Genomic DNA, 18,529 nt, shown 5'->3' with positions numbered 1-18,529 from the left:
GCCTTCCATCACAGTGAGGAGGTGCCTGGAGGAGTCACTGTGATGGTTGTTTACGTTAAACTTATGTAATTGTGTGCTTTGTGCTCTTTACTGTCATGACTGTACGTCAGCGACATTTCATTCAAATTTATTTTGAATGACAATAAATGTTTCAATTCAATTCAATTCGTATGTTGGCCTCTCCATCGTGTAAGACCTTAGGTCAAAAATATTGCAAACAACTCATCTTCTTTGTAATTTGCATAATTTACTACGTCAAATTTCCCCCTCTTGGTAGACACAAAATACTGGAGTAACTGCTGGACAGGCAGCACCTCTGGATAGAAGCAATGGGGATGCAAAATATCACCCACTCCTTCTATCCAGAGATGCTGTTTGTTCAGCTGTTACTCCAGCATTTTTTGTCTATCTTCAGTTTTAACTAGCATCTGCAGTTCCTTCCGACACCTTCCCCCTCTTGGTACTTGGCCACATCTAAGTAAGCCATATAAATAACTAATCTAATATGTATCTGGAACTCAGCTTGTTATATTTTATTCCGCTTTCTGTTTCAGGTCACTGGTGTTTCCTGAGTGTCCGCTCCCAGTTCAACAATGAGCGAGATCTTGCAACTGTCCACTCTGGGCCGTCCTTTCCAATTGGGAATGCTGTACGACTGCCGATCAGACACTCTGATCCCAGGTACTGCAATGTCATCACACAAATCAGTATGGTCAATGCGGTGTCATACGTTCAGGTTGCCAATCTTACCATGGTGACTTTGACTCTGTGAGTTTCAGTGCAGTTTCCTGATGGGATAAGGATGGTTTGCAAATTAAGTTGCTGAACCCTGGTAAGGCTGATTAACAATATCATTGGCAGATGTGGCATTTTGGGAAGTCAAACTAGGACTGGACCTCAGAGCGAAAAGTAGCAACATGAGAACATGGTAGAGCAGATGGATCCAGCAGTACAGGTACATATTTCCTTGAAAGTAGCATTACACATAGATAAGGGGGCAAAGGATGCTGTTGGTACATTGGATTTCACCAGTCAGGTTACTGAAAATAGAACATTGGACACAAAATGTTAGAGTAATTCAGCAGGTCAGCCAACATCTATAGAGAAAAGGAGTAGGTGCTCATTTTCTCCGGAGATGCTGTCTGACCCGTTGAGTTACTCACAACTTTGTTTGTGTCTATCTTCTGTTTAAACCAGCATCCGCAGTTCCTTCAGACACATAGAATATTGGCTGTTATGTTGCAATTGTACAAAACATTCATGAGGCCACATTTGGAGTACTCTGAAGGAGAACTGGTCACTCTGTTCGAGGAAGCATGTCATTGAGCTGGAAAGAAGCAGAGATTTACGAGATGTTGCTAGAACCTGAAGGCTTTGGCTATTGGCCAGGCTAGGACTTTATTCCTTGGAGCGCAGGACACAGAAGGGTGGTCATACAGATGTGTTTAAAATCATCAGGGGAATAGATAAATTGGACGCACAGAGACATTTCCCCAGGGTAGGGAAATCAAGAACCAGAGAACTTTGGTTTAAGGTGAGAGGAGCCCGATTTAATTCGAAGCTATGGGACAATGTTTACACCCGGATGGTGATGGGTATATGGAATGTGCTGCCAGAGGAGGTAGTTGAGGCAGGTACTCTTACAGCATTTTAAACACACTTGGATAAGTCCATGGATAGGAAAGGTTTTGAGGAAGATAGACACAAAATGCTGGAGTTACTCAGCGGGACAGGCAGCATCTCTAGAGAGAAGCCATTCCTTCTCTCCAGAGATGCTGCCTGTCCCTCTGAGTTACTCCAGCATTTTCTGTTTATCTTCGATTTAAACCAGCATCTGCAATTCTTTCCTTCACAAGGTTATGAGAAAATGGGCCAAATGGACTAGCTTAGATAGGGCATGTTGGTCAATAGGGACAATTTTGCTCTATGATTATTAGACAGCATCTGGTAAAAAGTACACTGGGATCACCTACTTGCAAGTTATTCCACATCTGGTTAGTGGGAGTCAATCAGGGCCAATGTGTTCCCATGGCAGGTAAAGGTAAGGACAGCAATTCAAAAGTACCCCAGTTATTAAGGCGTAATGGAGGTTGGATATAAGAAAGCATATGAATGGAAAAGCATTACATATAGATAGGGGGGCAAAGAATCTGTTGGTACATTGGATTTCAGCAGTCAGATTACTGAGAATAGAACATTGGACACAAAATGTTAGACCAGCTTAGATAGTGAGGGAGGATTTCCCTCTGGGGTGTCCAAAGTGTCGTGGGGGGACAAACTTGAAAAAGTGATTGGGAGAGCAAAGTGAGAGGAGATGGTATAATGTGTGGTCACAGGTAAGGTGCCATCCTCCGCATACCTGCCAGCATCTGCAAGAGAGAAGCCGTTAATGTTTCAGGTCAGAGATTACTCATCAGATCTGCGACAGGGCGAAAACAATCTAGATGCAGAAAAGACATGGCATGGTGACATAGCCATAGAGCTACTGCCTTACAGCACCAGCGACCCGGGTTCCATCCTGTCTACGGGTGCTGTCTGTACGGGGTATGTACGTTCTCCCGTGACCTGCGTGGGGTTTCTCCGAGATCTTCAGTTTCCTTTTGCACTCCAAAGACGTAGAGGTTTGTAGGATAATTGGCTTGGTGTAATGTGAATATTGTACCGGGTGTGTGCAGTTTGGTCGTGTTAATATGCGGGGATCGCTGGTCGATGCAGACTCGCTGTTTCTGCGTTGTATCTCTAAACTAATCTAAAGGTTTGAGAGGGATTGAAATGACAAAGAGAATATCTCTGATATAGTCATAGTCATAATGTGGAAACAGGCTCTTCGGTCCAACTTGCCCACACCGGCCAACAAAATAATCTCAGGCTTACTGCCTGTGCCACGCGATAGTGAGAATAGGAATGGAGTGAGGTGGAGGATAAATACGTGGCTGAGGAACTGGTGCAGGGAGCAGGGTTTCAAGTTTCTGGATCATTGGGACCTCTTCTGGGGGAAGTATGACCTGTACAAAAAGGACGGGTTGCATCTGAACCCGAGGGGAACCAATATCCTGGTGGGGAGATTTGCTAAAATAACTGCGGAGACTTTAAACTAGTACGGTTGGGGGGAGGGACTCAAACACAGATAGCTAATAGGCAGTGTGTGAGGCAGGAGGCAGAAAAGGGAAACACTCAGACCCAATATGTAGGAGAGAAAGAAGGGAAAAGAAATAAACTGAGAATAAGAAATGATGGGTCCCTTAAATGTGTATATTTTAATGCTAGGAGCATTGTAAGAAAGGTAGATGAGCTTAGAGCCTGGATTGACATCTGGAAGTATGATGTTGTGGCGATCAGTGAAACATGGTTGCAGGAGGGTTGCGATTGGCAATTAAATATTCCAGGATTTCATTGTTTCAGATGTGATAGAATCGGAGGGGCAAGAGGTGGGGGTGTTGCATTGCTTGTCAGGGAGGATATCACAGCAGTGCTTTGGCAGGACAGACTAGAAGGCTCGATTAAGGAGGCTGTTTGGGTGGAACTCAGAAATGAGAAAGGTTTAGCAACACTTATAGGGGTGTATTATAGACCACCAAATAGGGAACGAGAATTGGAAGAGCAAATATGTAAGGAGATAGCAGATATTAGTAGTAAGCACAGAGTGGTGATTGTGGGGATTTCAATTTTCCGTATATAGACTGGGAATCACATTCTGTTAAAGGGCTGGATGGTTTGGAGTTTGTAAAATGTGTGCAGGATAGTTTTTTGCAGCAATACGTAGAGGTGCCTACCAGAGAAGGGGCAGTGTTGGACCTCCTGTTAGGAAATGAGTTGGGTCAGGTGACGGAGGTATGTGTTGAGGAGCACTTTGGGTCTAGTGATCATAATGCCATTAGTTTCAATATCATTATGGAGAAGGTCAAATCTGGACCAAGGGTTGAGATTTTGGATTGGAGAAAGGCTAATTTTGAGGAGATGAGAAAGGATTTAAAAGGAGTGAAATGGAAATTGTTGTTTTATGAAAAGGATATAATAGAGAAATGGAGGATATTTAAAGGTGACATTTTGAGAGTACAGAGTCTTTATGTCCCTGTTCGGTGGAAAGGAAAGAATAATAATTTGAAAGAGCCGTGGTTTTCCAGGGAAATTGGACACTTGGTTCGGAAAAAGAGGGAGATATACAATAAATATAAGCGGCAGGGAGTAAATGAGGTTCTTGAGGAATATAAAGAATGTAAAAGGAATCTTAAAAAGGAAATTAGAAAAGCGAAAAAAAGATATGAGGCTGCTTTGGCAAGTAATGTAAAAGTAAACCCCAAGGGGTTCTACAGATATGTCAATAGCAAAAGGATAGTGAGGGATAAAATTGGTCCATTAGAGAGTCAGAGTGGACAGCTATGTGCTGAGCCGGAAGAAATGGGGGAGATATTAAACAATTTCTTTTCTTCGGTATTTACCGAGGAGAAGGATATTGAATTATGTGAGGTAAGCGAAACAAGTAGAGTAGTGATGGAAATTAGGAGGATTAAAGAAGAGGAGGTATGGACACTTTTGAAGAATATAAAAGTGGATAAGTCTCCAGGTCCTGATAGGATATTCCCTAGGACATTGAGGGAAGTTAGTGCAGAAATAGCAGGGGCTATGACGGAAATATTTCAAACGTCATTAGAAACAGGGATGGTGCCGGAAGATTGGCGCATTGCGCATGTTGTGCCTTTGTTTAAAAAAGGTTCTAAAAGTAAACCTAGCAATTATAGACCTATGAGTTTGACGTCTGTGGTGGGAAAATTAATGGAAAAGATACTTAGGGACAATATATATAATTATTTGGATAATCAAGGCCTGATTAGAAATAGTCAACATGGATTTGTGCCTGGAAGGTCATGTTTGACTAATCTTCTTGAATTTTTTGAAGAGGTTACCAGGGAAATTGATAAGGGCAAGGCTGTGGATGTTGTCTATATGGACTTCAGTAAGGCATTTGACAAGGTTCCACATGGAAGGTTGATTAAGAAGGTTAGGAGGAGGGGGAGTTCAACGAGATCTGGGTGTCCTAGTGCATCAGTCAATGAAAGGAAGCATGCAGGTTCAGCAGGCAGTGAAGAAAGCCAATGGAATGTTGGCCTTCGTAACAAGAGGAGTTGAGTATAGGAGCAAAGAGGTCCTTCTACAGTTGTACCGGGCCCTGGTGAGACCGCACCTGGAGTACTGTGTGCAGTTTTGGTCTCGAAATTTGAGGAAGGATATTCTTGCTATGGAGGGCGTGCAGCGTAGGTTCACTAGGTTAATTCCCGGATTGGCGGGACTGTCGTATGTTGAAAGGCTGGAGCGATTGGGCTTGTATACACTGGAATTTAGAAGGATGAGGGGGGATCTTATTGAAACATATAAGATAATTAGGGGATTGGACACATTAGAGGCAGATAACATGTTCCCAATGTTGGGGGAGTCCAGAACAAGGGGCCACAGTTTGAGAATAAGGGGTAGACCATTTAGAACGGAGATGAGGAAGAACTTTTTCAGTCAGAGGGTGGTGAAGGTGTGGAATTCTCTGCCTCAGAAGGCAGTGGAGGCCAGTTCGTTGGATGCTTTCAAGAGAGAGCTGGATAGAGCTCTTAAGGATAGCGGAGTGAGGGGGTATGGGGAGAAGGCAGGAACGGGGTACTGATTGAGAGTGATCAGCCATGATCGCATTGAATGGCGGTGCTGGCTCGAAGGGCTGAATGGCCTACTCCTGCACCTATTGTCTATTGTCTATTGTCTATTAAATCATTGGGTATTAATAGTGAGGTTGCAAGATGGATTCAACAATGGCTGAATGGGAGATACCAGAGGGTAACGGTTGACAATTGTATGTCAGGTTGGAGGCCAATGTCTAGTGGAGTGCCCCAAGGATCTGTGTTGGGTCCACTGTTGTTTGTCATTTACATTAATGATCTGGATGATGGTGTGGCAAATTGGATTAGTAAATATGCAGATGATACTAAGATAGGTGGAGTAGTTGATAGTGAGGTAGATTTTCAAAGTCTACAGAGAGACTTGGGCCTTTTGGAAGGGTGGGCTGAAAGATGGCAGATGGAGTTTAATGCTGATAAGTGTGAGGTGCTGCATTTTGGTAAGACAAATCAAAATAGGACGTACAGGGTAAATGGTAGGGAATTGAGGAATGCAGTGGAACAGAGGGATCTGGGAATAACTGTGCATTGTTCCCTGAAGGTGGAATCTCATGTGGATAGGGTGGTGAAGAAGGCGTTTGGTATGCTTGCCTTTATAAATCAGAGCATCGAGTATAGAAGTTGGGATGTAATGTTGAAATTGTACAGGGCATTGGTGAGGCCGAATCTGGAGTATGGTGTGCAGTTCTGGTCGCCAAATTATAGGAAGGATGTCGACAAAATGGAGAGGGTACAGAGGAGATTTACTAGAATGTTGCCTGGGTTTCAGCACTTAGGCTACAGAGAGAGGTTGAACAGGTTGGGTCTTTATTCTTTGGAGCGTAGAAGGTTGAGGGGGGACTTGATAGAGGTTTTTAAAATTATGAGAGGGACGGACAGAGTTGACGTGGGTAGGCTTTTCCCTTTGAGAGTGGGGAAGATTCCAACAAGGGGACATAGCTTCAGAATTGAGGGACAAAGGTTTAGGGGTAACATGAGGGGGAACTTCTTTACTCAGAGGGTTGTGGCTGTATGGAATGGGCTTCCGGTGGAAGTGGTGGAGGCTGGCTCGATTTTATTATTTAAGAGTAAATTGGATAGGTATATGGATAGGAGGGGATTGGAGGGTTATGGTCTGAGTGCAGGTAGATGAGACTAGGTCAGGGAGAATGGTCGGCGTGGACTGGTAGGGCCGGACAGGCCTGTTCCCATGCTGTAGTTGTTATATGTTATATGACCCAGCTACACTAGTCCCACTTGCCTGCGTTTGGTCCATATCCCTTCAAACTTGTTCTATCCGTGTACCTGTCTAACTGTTTCTTAAATGTTGGGGTAGCCCCAGCCTCGTCTACCCCCTCTGGCTGCTTGTTCCATATACCCACCACTCTTTGTGTGAAAAAGTTACCCCTTAGTTTCCTATGAAATCTTTTCCCCCTCACCTTGAACCTATGGTCCTCTGGTCCTTGATTCCCCCACTCCAGGCAAGAGATTCTGTGCATCTGATAGGGTTGGGACAAAGAATGTATGTGGGATGTACTAGAGGACAGAGGATCTAGGGGGTAGAGGAACTGAAAGAAATTTGCATTAGGCGAGAAATAGTATTGGGTGGACTGATGGGACTGAAGGTTGCTAAAATCCCCAGGACCTGATGGTCTGCATCCCAGGGTACTCAGGGAGGTGGCTCGAGAAATAGTGGACGCATTGGTGATCATTTTCCAATGTTCAATAGATTCAGGATCAGTTCCTGTGGATTGGAGGATAGCTAATGTTATCCCACTTTTCAGGAAAGGAGTGAGAGAGAGAAAACGGGGAATTACAGACCTGTTAGCCTGACATCGGAGGTGGTTAAGATGCTGCAGTGAATTATTAAAGAGGTAATAATGGTGCATTTGGATAGCAGTAAAAGGATAAGTCCAAGTCAGCATGGATTTATGAAAGGGAAATTATGCTTGACTAATCTTCTGGAATTTTTTGAGGATATGATGTAAAATGGATGAAGGGGAGCCAGTGGATGTCATGTATCTAGACTTTCAGAAAGCCTTTGATAAGGTCCCACATGGGAGAATGGTGAGCAAAATTAGAACAAATGGTATTGGGGGTAGAGTGTTGACATGGACAGAGAATTGGTTGGCAGACAGGAAGCAAAGAGTAGGAGTAAACAGGTCCTTTTCAGAATGGCAAGCAGTGGCGAGTGGAGTGCCGCAAGGCTCGGTGTTGGGGCCGCAACTATTTACCATATATATTAATGATTTGGATGAAGGAATTAGAAGTAACACCAGCAAGTTTGCAGATGACACAAAGCTGGGTGGCAGTGTGAACTTCGAAGAGGATGTTAGGAGGTAGCAGAGTGACCTGGACAGGTTGAGTGAGTGGGCAGATGCATGGCAGATGCAGTGTAATGTAGATAAATGTGAGGTTATCCACTTTGGCAGCAAAAACAAGGAGGCTCATTATTATCTCAATGGAGTCAGGTTAGGTCAGGGGGAAGTGCAGCGAGACCTGGGTATCCTTGTACACCAGTCACTGAATGTTGGCGTGCAGGTACAGCAGGCAGTGAAGAAAGCTAATGGCATGTTGGCCTTCATAACAAGAGGATTTCAGTATAGGAGTAAAGAGGTTCTTCTGCAGTTGTATAGGGTCCTGGTAAGACCCATCTGGAGTATTGTGTACAGTTTTGGTCTCCTAATTTGAGGTAGGACATCGTTGTTATTGAGGCAGTGCAGCGTAGGTTCACGAGATTGATCCCTGGGTTGGCGGGACTGTCATATGAGGAAAGATTGAAAAGACTAGGCTTGTATTCACTGGAGTTTATAACGATGAGAGGGGATCTTATCGAGACATATAAAATTATAAAAGGACTGGACAAGCTAGATGCAGGAAAAATGTTCCCAATGTTGGGGGAGTCCAGAACCAGGGGCCATAGTCTTAGAATAAAGGGGAGGCCATTTAAAACTGAGGTGAGAAGGAACTTTTTCACCCAGACATTTGTGAATTTGCGGAATTCTCTGCCACAGAGGGCGGTGGAGGCCAAATCACTGGATGAATTTAAGAGAGAGTTAGATAGAGCTTTGGGGGCTAGTGGAATCAATGGATATGGGGAGAAGTTGGGCACAGGTCACTGATTGTGGATGATCAGCCATGATCACAATGAATGCCCTCCTCCTGCACCTATTTTCTATGTTTCTGTTTATAACCACAAAACACAGAGAATGAATCTACTGAATAAACATTGTTTTCTTTGATTAATTTCTACTGGTTGATCCAATTTTACAGTTTTGATCGCTGTTTTATTCTATAGGTGTCACCTTGTGGGACTTACAGACACTGCAGAGCAACCTTGATGGTCGTGATAAGCCCAGCACCGAGTTTCACATCATTGCATCAGACTCCATGGAGAAGAAAGCCGCTGCCCTCAATGTGTCAGGGTCACTGAAGGCGAGTCTCCTGGGTGGGTTAGTGGAGGTGAAAGGGTCGGCAAAATATCTCAGTGACACAAAGGAATCTAAGCAACAAGCACGAGTTACCCTTCAGTACAAAACAACAACCAGGTTTGATCAACTGACGATGAATCACTTAGGGAGACAGAATATTACCTACCCGGGTGTGTTTGATGAGGGCTCAGCAACCCATGTCATTACAGCAGTGGTCTATGGGGCCCAGGCCTTCTTTGTGTTTGACCAAATGGCTTCATCAGCAGAGAACACACAGGATATTCAGGGTAACATGGAGGCAATGGTTAAATTTCTCCCTCTGATTGCGATTCAGGGCAAAGCCTCCGTAAAAATGACAAAAGAACAAAAGTCTCATTCTGAGAAATTTAGCTGCACCTTTTATGGGGATTTCTCACTGAAGAACAATCCCACCACCTTCAAAGATGCCATCAATATCTACGCAACACTCCCAACCCTCCTCGGCCCAGGTGGAGAGCATTCAGTGCCCATCACAGTCTGGCTCTATCCTCTCAATAAACTCGACTCAAAAGCTGCCCAGCTGGTGAGGGGAATCAGCGTGGGACTGGTCAATCGCTGTCAGAGTGTCCTGGAACAGCTCAGTGAGGCCGTGATGAGGTGCAATGACTTGATGAAAGAAAGTGTCGCCGATCAGTTTCCTGAGATCGGGAATAGGATACTGCACTTTCGAGCAATGTGTCTGGAGTACACACTAGTTTTCCAGGGGAATTTGGCGAGGGTTCTGCCATCCATTCGGGGCGGCGGGGAGGAGGAAGGATTACTGGTGAATATACTGAAGAACAGGGAACAGTCACCATTCAAACACCAGGCACTGACCACGTGGCTGGATGACAAGGAACGAGAGATGAAGGTAGTGGGACGTTACCTCAGCGTATTTAAAGATGTACCAATTGTGAAATCAATGGGCGAGTTGGATGACAAGTTGATGGATCTAGCAACAGATTATGTTGTCTGCTTCACATTTACAACATTACATCGGGAGGACTTCTACCTGTCAGAGGCAAACAACCACCTCCGATCTCTCACAGCTCAGAACATGCAGGTACCCAATCCTGCTGATGGATCCTGTGCAACAGGACACAGCGAGCACTGGTTTAACTCACGGTCTGTCTCGCAGAAAATGAAGGAGCTATTCCGATCATTCCTGGATTTTGCCACAGCCAATAGAGCAGATGAGAAAGTAATATTCCTTGTTAGTTCTGTGCAGAATGACAGCAAAGTGGGAGCGTCTATTTACCTGTACGAGGGAGGGTTTCTGGAGAACCAGTGCTTTGAACCCCCGTCACGACCAGAGATACCAACGGTTAGTGGTACAACTCATGACAGTGTGACGCTGCAGTTACAGCCACCAAGATGTGGTGCCGGTGAGGTTGTGGGCTACAAGGTAGAGTACCAAGTTAGCCAGCAGGAGGAATGGACAATTCTGGACACACCTGATCAATGCCACTCCTTCACAATACCTGGGTTACAGCCACACCAGGAGTATCACATCCGATACAGAGCAGTGACCAAGGTGGGGGTCAGCAGGGCTAGTGAGAGCTACAAGAGCTTCACCCGGCCGGCAAACCCACCTGGTAATCCGGTCTTCCAGGATTGTTCACCCAATCCAACACTGCACTGGGACAGACCAAGTCAGATTGGAGCTGATGTTAACATCATTCGGTACAGCATTGAATATAGAGAAGAACCGTTAGTTAATTTCAACATGAAAGGTGGATCATGGGAGGAAGTTAAGACAACAGGCACACAATGCTACTATCGTTTAGAGGGACTGAAACCCACGACCGTCTACCGAGTCCGAGTGTCTGCTGAGTGTGGAAAGACAGGATCTAGTGCAGCAAGTGAGGAGGTTTTAGTAGAAATAGAAACCACATCAGTCAGAATAGCCCAGAAACTTCTCAACGACACTCAATTAATATCCAAAGGAAACCCTTCCATTTACAAGCTCAAACTACAGAAGGAGGTAGCTGATAAATCCAAACAGCTTATGAAATACTCCTTTGGAAACCCCACCACAAAACACACAATGAAGACAATTATGGTTCTGGGAGCAACTGGCACAGGAAAGACATCCCTCATCAATGGGATGATCAATTACATCTTGGGCGTGGAATGGGGAGACAACTTCAGATACAAGTTAATACAGGAACAGACAGGAAAGTCCCAGGCTGAGAGTCAGACAATCTCCATCACTGCCTACCAGCTCCATCATCAGGTAGGATTTAACATTGATTACTCTCTGACCATCATTGACACGCCAGGATTCGGAGACACTAGGGGCATCAGCCGGGATCAACAGATCACTGAGCAAATCCGTGAGTTCTTCACTTCCCCACAGGGTGTTGATCAGATCGACGCCGTGTGCATTGTTGCTCAAGCCTCCCTGCCTCGCCTGACTCACACACAGAAATATGCCTTTGATTCAATTCTTTCTATTTTTGGCAAAGATATTGCAGAGAACATTCAGATCCTGGTGACGTTCGCAGACGGACGGCTTCCCCCCGTTCTGGATGCCCTGAAATTAGCTGAGGTACCGTGTCCCAAAGACAACACGGGTCTCCCAGTACACTTCAAGTTTAACAATTCAGCCATTTTTGCCCAGCGTCCAACCTCTGGAAACTATGGCACCGAGTGCAGATCCAATGACAGCGGAGTAGGGGGAGAGAACGATGATAACTTTGATGCAATGTTTTGGAAGATGGGGGCAAACAGTATGAAGAAATTCTTCACAGCTCTGAACACAATGGAAACCAGAAGTTTGAGTTTAACGAGAGAGGTTCTGAAGGAACGTAAGCAGTTAGAAGTTGCAGTGGTGGGATTGCAGAAGCAGATCCGAGGTGGTCTGGGTTTTTTGGAAATAGTTGACCTGCACTTTGGTCAGTCTGAGAACACAGTTGTTATATCGCTGAGTGAACAATTATCGGGTATTATTAGACGTCTTGAAGAAATAGCTCTGAGACCAAACCCATTATCAACCCCAGCTTACATTGACCTCATGATTCAGTCTGAGAAAGAAGAGGGGAAGCCTGGGTTCATGGAGCGAATTCAGACACTGAAGGAGGTAAAGGAACGGGCAGAGTTAATACAAATGGTAGCAAATAATGAGGAACTGATACCAGGGGAGTTGAAGGGAGGTCGCAGGGGTCGGAAACGTGCTGGAAAAATGCCAGAAGGAATATTTTCTAATGTGAAAGATTAGTTCTTTTCCAATAAGTAGATGATAACCATTCCAACTGTTCCCAATAGAGGGTACAAATGTTTCACTCAGCCCATAAACAATCCATTGTTCTAATTCCCCCTCCTTCTCCTGCTTCACCTTCCCACAGCCTCTCACACCACAACTTGCTTCCTCAATGCTGCCCCACCCTCACCCGCTAGCTGCCACCCCCCTGGTCCGTGGCTTGTCACTACCAGGCGCTACCTGGAGTGGCTTTTCATCCAAGTACAGCGCCCATTTCTTCACGAGACAGGCTATCCCCAGCACCAGTTCCTAACCATCTTCCCCAACCCCCCACTCTGTCCGTGAGGTCAGACGGCACATTTCCCACCCAGTGCCGGAGGAGGGGAAGCTTTCTGCCAGCTCTATGTCTCTCCCTGGTCACCGCCAGAGTCAGAGTCACGGGCTGGTGGGGGGTAAAGTAGTCACAGACAGCGTCGATTAAACTGTTCAACCCCTCTAGCCTCAGGACAATGGCACTGAACTATTTGACCGGTAAGCAAACTGCAGGGGTGTTTATGATATTTTTCAGGTGGCCCAACACAACTCTTTCTTAGGTCTTCATGATTACAGAGGTCAGTGCGACAGGCCTGTAGTCATTAAGACCAGTAATCCGTGGCTTTTTGGGTACAGGAATGATGGTGGAGACTTTGAAGCAGGCAGGCAGAGTGCAGGTTTGCAGGGACCGATTGAAAATGTTTGTTTAGACTGGTGCTTGTTGTTCAGCACAGTGCTTGAGGGTAGAGGGGGAAACATTGTACTGTCCAGGGCCCAAAACTGCTCACAATGCGCCAAGTGCGATCTGACAAGCACCTTTCAAAGCGTGAGCATTACATCCTTGTTTTTATATTTTAGTCATCTCAAAATAAATGCTAACATTGCGCTAGCGATTGAACTTGCAAATTAACATTTTGGGAATTCTGCACCAGCACTCCTAAGCCCCTTTGCACCTCCGATTTCTGAATCCAATCCCCATTAAGAAAAAAAGTCTACGTCTTTTTGTTTACCTTTAAAATGCATGACTGCACAGTTTGCTACACTGTTTTCCATCTGCCTTCCAAAAAGAGAGGCTCCGATTTCTGCACTCGCACATTGAGCAAGGTGCACATTTGAGCAATGGGGAGACAGATGGTTGAGAATTGACATCTCCCTGATCTGCAGATGGTTCCCTGTGAATGAGCTTTTATGAATGAATACTTGATTGTCACATGTGACAAGTCACAGTCAAATTCTTTGCTTGCATACCCAAGGTATGCAAATAGTTGCCTATAAAGGGCGCTTACAAATTACCCCTGCGGCAAGTCCCCCCTTGTCCCCACCCCCCTCACGGCGGTGTCCCCATGCCGGGTCCTCCATTGTTCTCCCCCTCATGGCAGCCCATGCACGCCGGGTCCTCCATTGTTCTCCCCCATCTCCCCCTCACGGCGGTCCCCACGCCGGGTCTTCCATTGTTCTCCCCCCTCCCCCTCATGGCAGTCCCCCCACGCCGGGTCTTCCATTGTTCTCCCCCCCCCCTCATGGTGGTCCCCCCACGCCAGGTCCTCCTTTGTTCCTTTCCTCGGCAAGTCCTCACTTCCACATGGTCCATCCTCGTCCGTTGGTCAGCGCCATCATCGACGGCTGCGCGGACCTCTGCTCTTTTGCCGCTGGGTCCCCTCTGGACATCTCCGTGGCACCGACCCATGCATTATCCATTGACTTGGCCTCCACAGCCTTCTGTGCCAATGAATCCAACAGATTCACCACCCTCTGACTGACTCCACACCACCACATACAAGGACATAGTTTTACCAGAAAATGAATACTCACCTTGTACCAACAGAGCGTTAAACACGAGAACCAGTGTGATCACCAAGAATATGGCCAGGTACAATCTAACCCGAGCTCTGGGATGGGGTTCAACAAAATAAATCACCTTTGCTTACCCCTTGTAGATTTTAATTTAAATGTCTAGGATGCAGAAAAGACTTCCCTTTGCATCTATCATGTTTTTGATTCAATTCAATGATTCAGTGATATTTTATTGTCACGCATCTGGTACAATGAAGTTCTTTGATTTTGGTGTACAATCCGTCATCACACAGCAGATTTCTCATTTATATTTTGTATTCCACCAGGTGGCGCCACCAGTACTGGCACTGGCTGCCTCGCCAACAGTCCGTTTGTCCTTTCTAATGTTTTTATTATTTTAAGTCTGTGTTAAAAGTAAGTTTCTTGGGGGTTTTTTAATGTGGGGGTGAGGGGCGGAGAGTTGGGGGAGACTGTTTTTCAATCTATCTCAGTCCCCACTACGGCCTAACATCGAGGAGTTGGCGGCCTATCCTGGAGACCGGCCCGGCGCTTCATGCCGCGGGTGCGGCGCGCACTTTAACATCACGGAGCTGCGATCCTTTGCCGAGGATCGACTGTGGAGAGCTCCAACCTCGGGGCCTGTGGACTTTAACACCGTGAAGCCCGCAGTCTCTGGTAAGAAGAGGCCGACTCGGGAGCTCCATGCTGCGGAGAATGTTTCAACCGTCCCGACGCAGGGAGTTTCGATCATACCGACGCGAAGCTTCAGACAGTTGGCAGCGGCGACTGCGGATGGTTAAACACCCCCGACCGCCGGTGAACACAAAGAGGAAGCTGATTGAACTTTATTACCTTCCATCACAGTGAGGAATGTGGAATCCGCTGTGGTGGATGTTTATGTAAAATTTTATTTTATGTGGCTGTGTGTCTTGTTGCTTTTCACTTAGTATGGCTGTATGGTAATTTCACTGTACCTTAATTGGTACATGTACCAATAAATTGATCTTGAAATGCTGGGCAAAACACAAAGAGTCTGCATGTTTCTGGCTTCGACAAACTTTCAGAAGTTCTTCGTGCTGTCTGAACTTCTCACAGCGGCGAACCAGGGCTGTTGTTGCACGTGCATGGATCACAATGCACAGTGGCGCAGCGGTAGAGTCGCTGCCTGCAGATCAACCATATTTATCCCTGTCTATATAACCTTCACCACATATCGTATGCATGATACACATTCCACTATGTAATCCAGTCCAGGGTTTAGGTAGGACTGGAGTCACTGATATATTCAGCTTGTTGCTTGTTCCCTTGCTGGTTAGTCTGTAAGCTTAAGCCAGGAACTCAACAGTATGTATTGCTCACTCTGCATGGGTTTAATAAATGCTTTATGGTTCACTGAATACTTTGTATTGGATTGATTACAAAACATTGCCTTACAGCACTTGCAGCGCCAGAGACCCGGGTTCGATCCTGACCACGGGTGCTGTCTGTTTCGGAGTTTGTACATTCCCCCCTTGACCTACGTGGGTTTTCTCCGAGATCTTCAGCTTCCCCCCACACTCCAAAGGCGTACAGGTATGTAGGTTAATTGGCTTGGTATAAGTGTAAATTGTTCATAGTGTGTGTAGGGTAGTGTTAAAGTGCGGGGATCGCTGACTTGGTGGGCCGAAGGGCCTGCTTCCACGCTGTATCTCTCAACAACGAAACGTGGACAACCCGAGTCTCACAGAAAACCTGGGTCTCTGGCGCTGTAAGCGCTGGAAGGCTGCAACTCTGCCGCTGCGCTGCCATTACGCTTTATTGACCAGTTTTTTCTATCTTGCTTCCCCACTATGCATTTTTATTTTGGTTAAACGGATCAAAAACTACTCATCTTCCTTATAATTTTCAAATGTCCTACATCACATCTGGAGAGATATTTATACACACAAGGAAACCAGAATGAGAGATCGTGTGAACAGTGGGAAAGATGTCAAGCTGGAAAGGACACAGAGAAGATTTACAAGGATATTGACAGGGTTAGTGGGTGTGAGCTGTAGGGAAAGGGTGAGCAGGTTGGGACTCTATCCTTTGTAGAGCAGCAGGATGTAGTGTGATCTTGTACAGGTGTTTGAAATCATGAGAGGAATAGAGTCTCTTTTGCCCAGAGAAAGTGAATCGGGGACCAGAGGACATAGGTTTAAAGTGAAGGGGAAAAGATTTAAGAGGAATTTGAGGGGTAACTTTTTCACACACAGGGTGGTGGGTGTATGGAACAAGCTGCCAGAGGAGGTAGTTAAGGCAGGGACTAACCCAACATATAAGAAACATTAAGTACACTGGAGCGAACGGAATGCTATCATACGCTGATAAGGTAATTTAACAAGTGTGGAGAGGGGCTTGTGAAGCATAAACATCAACATGGGTCAAATGGCCAGCATCTGTGCAATAGACCTTTGCAACTTGGGCTGCATGATGGCGCAGTGGTAGAATTGGTGCCTTACAGTGCCAGAGACCCCGGGTTCGGTCCTGACTACGGGTGCTTGTCTGCACGGAGTTTGCCCTGTGGCCTGCATGGGGTTTCTCCCACACTCCATAGACGTGCAGGCCTGTCGGTTAATTGGCCTCGGTATAATTGTAAATTGACCCTAGTGTGTAGGATAGTGTTAGTGTGCGGGGATTGTTGGTCGGTGTGGACTCGGTGGGCCGAAGGGCCTGTTTCCACGCTGTATCTCTAAACTAAATTAACTAAACTAAACTAAACCAAACGTGGACAACCCGAGTCTCGCAGAAAACCTGGGTCTCTGGCGCTGTAAGGGCTGGAAGGCTGCAACTCTACCGCTGCGCTGCCACACCGCCTTGTGGGACAGTTTTTCCTATCTTGATTCGCCACTGTGCATTCTGTTGGGTTAAACGGATTAAAAACTACTCATCTCTCTCTCTCTCTCTCCCTCTCCCTCTCCCCCTCCCCCTCTCTCTCTCTCTCTCTCTCTCTCTCTCTCTCTCTCTCTCTCTCTCCCCTCCCCCCCCTCCCCCTCCCCCTCTCTCTCTCTCTCTCTCTCTCTCTCTCTCCCCCTCCCCCTCTCTCTCTCCCTCTCCCTCTCCCTCTCTCTCTCTCTCTCTCCCAAGTCGCACCAGCTTCTCATTTTCACCCAAAAAACAGCTAATAATGGCCTGTTTCCGTTATCATCGTTACTTTCTCCCCGTAACCGCGTGGGTTTTCTCCGAGATCTTCAGTTTCCTCTCAGACTCCAAAGACGTGCAGGGTTGTACGTTAATTGGCTTGGTATAAATGTAAATTGGCCCTAGTGTGTGTAGGATTGTGTTAGTGTGCGGGGATCGCTGGTCGTCCCGGACTCGGTGAGCAGAAGGGCCTGTTTCCACGCAGTATCTCTAAACTAAACCGAACGAGACTGGAATGGAGTCATTGGCGTGTTAAATTCTCACATGCTCTATGAAAAAAAATCATGATCATAATATCTCAAAATGTTGACAGATGTGTGCAGCTCAGAGTCAGGAGAGGGACAGTCTTGTGATCACACAGAATCACCATCTCACCGGAGGCACTCGCTCAGTCATTGAGAGCCCCCAACGCAGAAAGGCCTTCTGGTACCTGCCGCCCCCATGAACAGTTTGTGGAGTCAAATGCTGATCACAGGAGAAGTTTTATAGACAACGGACAATAGACAATAGGTGCAGGAGTAGGCCATTCGGCCCTTCAAGCCAACACCACCATTCAATGTGATCATAAATTCCTCCTCATCTCCTTCTTAAAGAACTGTCCTTTAATTCTGAGGCTGTGACCTCTGGTCCTAGACTCTCCCATTGTGGAAACATCCTCTCCACATCCACTCTATCCAAGCGTTTCACTGTTCAATAACACAAGAACACAAGAACACAAGAAAATAGGAGCAGGAGTAGGCCAACCGGCCCCTCGAGCCCGCTCCGCCCTTCAATACGATCATGGCTGATCCTACCCCAACTCCCTTCCCACTATCGCCCTTCTTCCCACCCAAAAGAACCGTGCGATCTTCTGGGAGAGGCGATAAACCGGATAAAAACCCAGGCCAATTTGGGGAAAAAATCCGGGAAATTCCTCTCCGACCCCAAGCTAGGCGATCGAAACTTGTCCAGGAGATTACTCGGGTCTTACTATACTAACCATAGCTCATGTCCACTTCCCTGCCCGCTCCCCGTAACCCCTAATTCCCTTGTCTATTAAAAAACAATCTATTTCTGTTTTTAATTTATTTAACGTTCCTGCATCCACAGCTCCCTGAGGCAGCGAATTCCACAGACTAACCACCCTCTGAGTGAAGAAGTTTCACCTCATCTCAGTTTTAAAAGAGCCCCCTCTTATTCTAAGACTGTGCCCACCTATTTCTGGTCTCCCCGATCATCGGAAACATCTTTAGCGCATCCTCCCGATCAAGGCCCCT

At 46.2% G+C, this 18,529-nt stretch overlaps 1 protein-coding gene across 1 annotated transcript; it reads left to right on the top strand.

Moving 5' to 3' along the window:
• Nucleotides 1-593: 593 nt before the first annotated feature.
• LOC144590062 (uncharacterized) lies at nt 594-17,718 on the top strand. Its single transcript, XM_078394926.1, has 4 exons — nt 594-681; nt 8,935-12,167; nt 14,146-14,190; nt 17,587-17,718. The coding sequence occupies exons 1-4, from the start codon at nt 594-596 to the stop codon at nt 17,716-17,718; spliced, it is 3,498 nt and encodes a 1,165-aa protein (XP_078251052.1).
• Nucleotides 17,719-18,529: the final 811 nt, after the last annotated feature.

This window comes from Rhinoraja longicauda, unplaced genomic scaffold, assembly GCF_053455715.1.
Source record: "Rhinoraja longicauda isolate Sanriku21f unplaced genomic scaffold, sRhiLon1.1 Scf000113, whole genome shotgun sequence".
NCBI classification, from domain to species: Eukaryota; Metazoa; Chordata; class Chondrichthyes; order Rajiformes; family Arhynchobatidae; genus Rhinoraja; species Rhinoraja longicauda.
The sequence above is the reverse complement of the archived record's forward strand: the minus strand, read 5'-3'. Positions and strand labels throughout refer to the sequence as shown.